The sequence below is a fragment of the Physeter macrocephalus genome, chromosome 18 (assembly GCF_002837175.3).
Source record: "Physeter macrocephalus isolate SW-GA chromosome 18, ASM283717v5, whole genome shotgun sequence".
In the NCBI taxonomy this organism is placed as follows: Eukaryota; Metazoa; Chordata; class Mammalia; order Artiodactyla; family Physeteridae; genus Physeter; species Physeter macrocephalus.
Genome location: NC_041231.1, coordinates 70,528,100 through 70,534,593, shown reverse-complemented (window position 1 = coordinate 70,534,593; position 6,494 = coordinate 70,528,100). Strand labels below are relative to the sequence as shown.

The window sequence follows — 6,494 nt, the reverse complement described above, 5'->3', positions numbered from 1 at the left end:
CACGGGCCCAGCCGCTCCGCGGCACGTGGGATCCTCCCAGACCGGGGCGCGAACCCGGTTCCCCTGCATCGGCAGGCGGACGCGCAACCACTGCGCCACCAGGGAAGCCCCCAGACAGAGTTTAATCAAGGAGAGAGGCCCTCAGGGAAGCGGACGGGATCCAGGACTGAGACTAACATTGAACACAGACAGGAAGAAAGCCATTTTTTCATGGCACCAGCAGGAAAGGATGAGTGACAGGTAAGCCTGGAGGCCTAGTAGCAGGAAGCTGGGGGAACTGACATTTGGTGGTTTATATTTTCTCTGCGTGGTGGTAGTGAAGACATCAGTGGCCCAGCCACCAGCCTCAGACCAACACAGCGTGGTGGTGTGGTATGATAATATATCTGGTCTTTGTCCCTGATTCCAGGCACAGGGTTCCTAAAATCCTTGCAATTTCCTGATAGGAGTGGTTTTTGTTATTCATAATGAGCCCCTTCCCATGATCCCTGAGTTTATGCAAATGAGGCAACTCAAGGCAACTTTCAGCCCCATACCTGACCTCTGCGGAGAAGAGTGGAACCAGAGATTGACTTCAATCACCAATGGCCAATGATTAATCAATTATGCATACATAATGAAACCGCTATAAATACCCCTACATGACAGGGTTTGGAGAACTTCCGGGTTGGTGAACACATCGAGGTGCTAGGAGGGTGACACACCTGGAGAAGGCATGGAAGCCCTTCCCCCATACTCTGCCCTATGCACCTCTTCCATTTGGCTGCTCCTCAGTTATATCTTTTATAATAAACTGGTAAGTGAAGTAAAGCATTTTCCTGAGTTTTGTGACTCGTTCTAGTGAATTATCAAGCCTGAGGAGAGGGGGCATGGGAACCTCCAAATCTACAGCTGGTCAATCAGAAGTGGGGGGCAGTCTTACAGGACTCAGCCCTAAGCTGTGGGGTCCGTACTAACTCCAGGTAGATAGTGTCAGAATTGAATTGTAGGACACCCAGTTGCCGTCAAGAGAGTTGGCTGTTGTCAGAAAGAACTTCGGGAATTTCTGCTGTTTGGGGTTCAGAGATACTCCTAGGGACCTAGCACAGTTTTATCCCGAGATTCAGACTTTTATGACCCTACTGGGAATCTGATCACCATTTTCCCACCTACTTCCAAGGAAAAACATATTTCTGGGTTACAAACTCAGACCCAAACAAACTTCTGGAACATGACCATTCCTCCTATGCCCACTAAATGGCCCATGGCTTATGGACATCTATGTGCTCTGCCCCATACTTGTCGCTGGGCTCACCTGGATTTTCAGCCTGAATTTTCTGATGCCAGAGAAAGCTTTAAGTGTGTTCAGAGCTTGGATTTTGACACTGTTGTCCTTGTCATCCAGCATGGAGCCCACCAAGGTGATGTCATCATTAGTACATGCAGAGGCCTAGGGTGTGCCAGGAGAGACAGAAGAGGCGGTAGAAGCGGGTGTCCTGGCCCCCTACCCCCGCATGTCACCAAAACCCCTCAACACAACCCCTCCCGCCATCAGCCAGAGAGAGGTCCCAGGACACAGTCTGGGTACTCAAGGGGGGAAGGGGGACAGATGTAGCCCCCAGGGGCCAGGCTGGCTGGGAAGGACCTCCTGCTTCCCTTCCCTCACCTCAGACTCCAGCAAGTACACACAGCGCGTGATACTGTGCAGGATCATGCTCTTGGCGTACTCATCCTGTTTGCACTCCAAAGAGTTGAGGAGCCTCCGGAGCTCACCTGAGTCACGCCCGTGCTGCTCTCGCTCGATTGCCAGGCCTAGACAGCCACCCCAGCCCAGTTCAGGCTGCGGACTCAGAAGTGATGAAGGACGGGGTTTGGGAAGTGGTGGGAGAGGGACAAGGCTGCCTTGCCTTTTCTGAAGAAAAGACTTCTTGCTATATGCAGGACCACCATGTACAGTTGAACAGGGTGTGTATTGCGCAAGGGCACCACATCTAAGGCTGTATTGTTCATATCGTAAACAAAAAAATTTTGTATGTCTACTATAACAACTTTCTGGCATATGGCAGTAATATGTAGTATTTCATCATAATTGGTATATGGCAATGATATTCCAGCAGATGGCAATACAAAGTCTTGCAGAAGGGGTTCCTTTCTCTACTTTGCACAAAGTTGTCATAGGGACTAGTGGAGGCTCTGAGAATGTAGGTCCCCCAATTTTCCCTTGGGGAGAACTGCTGATGCCAAGTTTCCAAGCAGTGGCTCCTGGATGCCAGAGTGAATGTAGAATTTAGAGACCTGCCAGATGACTCCTGAGGAGGCACTTGAGTGCCACCCACTACCTGGGGAGCCTGCACTAGCATCTCTAGGGTGGCTCTGAGGGAGATGGAGGCGAGAAAGATGAAGGAGAGAGGAAGGTGGAGGAGTCCCCTTGGGGCCCTCCCACACAGGAGACCTGGGGAGTAGGTACCTCCTGGGGCTGAGCCCTCTCCCCAGGGCGGGGACACTCACGGGCGATGCAGATGGGTGAGGCAGAGCAGAGGGGTGGTTGACATTTTATGCCGGCCCTGATGGCCTTGTAGAGCAGGCAGATGGCCCCAGCGGCTGTGGCCAGGCTCACTACACCTTTGCAGATGTCCATTTGCCCCAGGTGCTGGGGGATGCAGCACATGCCCGAGGCACCTAGCAAAGGCCTTCCGGAACCAGAACTCTAGCAGGGCCAGGAACCAGGGCACCAGAATCAGAACCTGGGCAACAAAGGAAACTGGGGAAACAGTGGGATAGAGGGTGGTGGTCGGGAAACAGGGCAGCCAGGGAGCTTCAGAGGCTGCAGGAAACAAAGCTTAAGACTCCAGAGGAATAAAAGGTCTGTGGGCAGGAAGGTCCTTCACATCCCTCTTTTTTAGGGGAGCCAGGTTGGTGGGGCCCCAGCAGGCAGCTCCAGAGGCTACCTTTCCTCCATTAGATGGCAGCAGAGGCCCAATTTATGGACGGGGGCCTTTGGAAGTTTTTTTGGGGGGGCTGGGGTGTGCCTACTGGCAGCCCTGTTCCCTCACTTCCCTGGTCCCCCCATCTTTGATCTCTTCACCATAGATCCACTTCTGAGCCTTGGGGCATTTCTGCAGGCAAGGCCCCCCCACTTCCATCACAGGATGAAGAGGAGGCAAGTACCTTATAAAGTTTTGCAGAGTCTCGAGGCAAATCCATCATTTTCCAGCATCTGCATGTTACTCTCTGTGTATATTTACCTGTTGACCAAAAGCTCCTGAGGGCAGTTGTCTCTGCATCTCCAACATCCAGCACAGAGTCCTGCACTTAGTAGATGCTCAAGTTATGACTTCTGTCATTCTTTTTTTTTTTTTTTTTTTCTCGGTACGCGGGTCTCTCACTGTTGTGGCCTCTCCCGTTGCGAAGCACAGGCTCTGGGCGCGCACCAGCACAGAGTCCTGCACTTAGTAGATGCTCAAGTTATGACTTCTGTCATTCTTTTTTTTTTTTTTTTTTTTCTCGGTACGCGGGTCTCTCACTGTTGTGGCCTCTCCCGTTGCGAAGCACAGGCTCTGGACGCGCAGGCTCAGCGGCCATGGCTCACGGGCCTAGCCGCTCCGCGGCATGTGGGATCCTCCCGGACCGGGGCACGAACCCGCGTCCTGCATCGGCAGGCGGACTCTCAACCACTGCACCACCAGGGAAGCCCTCTGTCATTCTTTGAGGACTTGAGAACAACGTCAGAGAATCTGGATACGGAGGCTCCAGGCCCATTTAACCAGTGTGACTCTGGAGAAGGGGACTGCCCTTGCCTCGGCCTCAGTTTCTGTATTTGTAACCTGAGGGGATCCAGGTTTAGCATTCTAAATCTCCAGGGTTAAACCTGGGGTAGGTCTGTGCCATTAAACCATGGAGGCCTAAATCTGGGAGTATCACACCCCATACCCCACAACATACACACAGGGTGGGATGGGCTTTGAGGCCTCCTCTGGAGTCAGATAATGCCACCACCCTGGAGGATGAGAACCCAACTTTGAAGGCCTCAGTCTCCACCACCTCCACCACTAGGATGGGGCAGGTGAGACCAGACCCTTACCTTCTTCTCCTCCCCCCACCCCCAGTGTCCCCACACCCTCTGGCCTCACCTTCCAGTACAAAGCAGGGAGGAGCCCAAGCCAGGCTCAGACCCAGAGCCAGCACTGAGTGTAGATGTACCAGAACAGGACTTCAGCTGCCTGGTCTTGAGCTCCTGTTGGAAGGCTCTGGGCCCTGGGCTGCACCTGGGTTTGCAGGAGGTGGGGAAATAGGGAAACGGCATCCCCAAGGACACTGCAGCCAGCCAGGTCTGTCCACTTAGAGCCTTCGTCTGTGTCACCCTAGGCTGCAGGCAACACTCCCAGGGGGCCATTCTCTTCCTTTCTTCCCTCCCATCCCCGGCCCTCCTCAAGGGTCATTCCTGGCACTCTACACAGCCCCAAGGTGGATGTATGGTCAGGCCATTCAAGATGGCTGTTCTCTTGCTCTTTGTACATCCTCTGCTCGACCAGTCCGTTCCACCTGCGCCCTACTCACGTGAACATGTTTGCCCCCTGCCCCAGCTAGTGACTGATCTAATCCCTGCTCTACCTGCTAATTTATTAAAGGGAAACATCTGCCCTCATGATGGTCATTAATCTGAGGGGCTGTGACGGATGTACCCCAGCTGGTTTCCCTGGTAACTGATAAGCCAACCTGACGTCAATTCTCCCTATAAATAGTAGTCTCCTTCTCTCCCCGAGTAGCAAAGATTGCTGCCATGGTCTGCCTGCCTGCCTGCCTGCCAGCCAGCCAGCCAGCCAGCCAGCCAGCCAGCCATAATCGGTGGGGTGTTGCCATAATCGGTGGGTCTTAACCTTTTGCTTAAGACACCCCTGTCCAATAAACCACTGATGACTTTGTTGCTGTCTTCAGACTCTTTCTTCAATCTTGAGGCTGGGCAACTACAAGGCTTTCAGGACAGCACGGTGCAGCCCAACAACTGGGGAGCTGGCCAGGAAGCCAAAGAAGCTACCGAGATGTCGCAAAGTAAGGACAGGGAATGGAAGGTTGCAGGGGTCATCCTGAGGTGGCCGTCCACTAGCCTGTGGGGCCCTGTGGCAGCTGACTACCATGAGAGGTGTCTTTCTCTTCCGTTATATTGATTCTCTTCCACTCTGTTAACTTCAGAGCCTCTTTCCAGTTTAAAAGTAGCAGCCCTATGCTGGTGGCTCATCTGACTGCACGAGGATGGCTGGTGAATACAGACCAAACGCAAGGACCTGGATTACCTACAAAAGACAAGCGTACCCCCAGCCTCTCACCCCTAAACAATTAGACACAGGCTTTAGAGGATATTAATTCAGGGACAGTCTTGTGAATTGGACATGGCCAGTTACCTAGAAAAGTTTGGTTGGGGCCTGTGCTACGACAAAATAAGAGTACCCTTGGGCTTCTGACACCTGCTATGGAAGCAGGCAGAGCAATGATATACAGCATGATGGAACAACAGCTATATACAGCTTACAACAGGTGGAAGACATTACAAAAGGCCTACCCGAGTCACCTAGTGATGCAAAAAACCACTATTTGGGGTCTAGGACAGCTGTGTGTGATATACAGGACCCCACGGACATCAATAGTGACAAAGAAATCCACTTTACCAGTCACGAAGTTCAGGAATGGGCTGATAAAAATGACACACACTGGCATTTCCACCTGCCTTACGACCCCACTGCTGCCGGGCTAATGGAAAGGATGAAAGGATTACTTAACAATTGAGACGAAAACCCGCTATCTCAACAGGTGGACCAGAGGTTCACTCAAGCTCTATGAACTGTAGCTGAACATCCCAGGAGCAATCATCCCAGGGCCGTGTTAACCCAGAGGCAACTAGTCAATACAATCCAAGTTCAACTGTTGACCACCGAAAGACCGCTGCCAACTATCTCTCAGGACAGTAACTCACTTTTGCCTTCGCTACAGGATCTACCCACAGAGGAACACACTATCAAATGGTCCTGGGACTGGCAGGTAAGTCTCTGGTGGTTTGGGTTTGCTGTCCCATGGGGAATAGGATTGGAAAGGGATTTACACATTTCACCTGGTTTATACCTGGCCCCACCTAAGACTACTAAGGTAATTAATCCAGGCTCCCACTGGAGAAAGGCACCATTATATTAACCCTGTGGGCTGTTCTTATACTGCCTTGCCGGCATGAATTCGGCACCATGAATGTCTCTGTTGCTGTCCCGGGCTCTTTCTTCAGTCTAAGGCTGGGCAACTATAAGGCTTACAGGCCTGCAGTGTGCAGCCCAACAGTGGGTGACTACATGGACTCCCTGTAGTGAAGGGTGACAGAGGCCCCTGGAGGCCCCCCCACTACCATGGGACCACCTATCAAGCTCTATGAATGGGCAGGAAATGGCTGCCTGAAGGGACTGTTTTAGGTTCTAAGGCTCCCCTGGTAGATCTGAGGATTGGTCCTTCTCTGAGGCGGAACCCAGAGCTACTGG

The 6,494-nt window shown here is 52.4% G+C and overlaps 1 protein-coding gene across 3 annotated transcripts in view; it reads right to left on the bottom strand.

The window, feature by feature from the left end:
- The window catches only part of ARMC12 (armadillo repeat containing 12), a 9,592-nt gene extending 6,381 nt beyond the window's left edge, over positions 1-3,211 (bottom strand). Inside the window, exons 1-3 of one of the 3 annotated variants that reach the window (XM_007110793.4) lie at positions 2,409-3,211; positions 1,646-1,793; positions 1,295-1,429 (exon numbers count right to left, since the gene is read on the bottom strand). In XM_007110793.4, coding sequence (XP_007110855.1) covers positions 1,295-1,429; positions 1,646-1,793; positions 2,409-2,647 — 522 coding nt within the window. In that variant the 5' untranslated portion in view covers positions 2,648-3,211. Of the gene's footprint in view, positions 1-1,294; positions 1,430-1,645; positions 2,284-2,408 lie in introns of those variants that run through there. The other 2 variants (XM_028479377.1, XM_028479376.2) reach the window with 2 other exon arrangements.
- Positions 3,212-6,494: the final 3,283 nt, after the last annotated feature.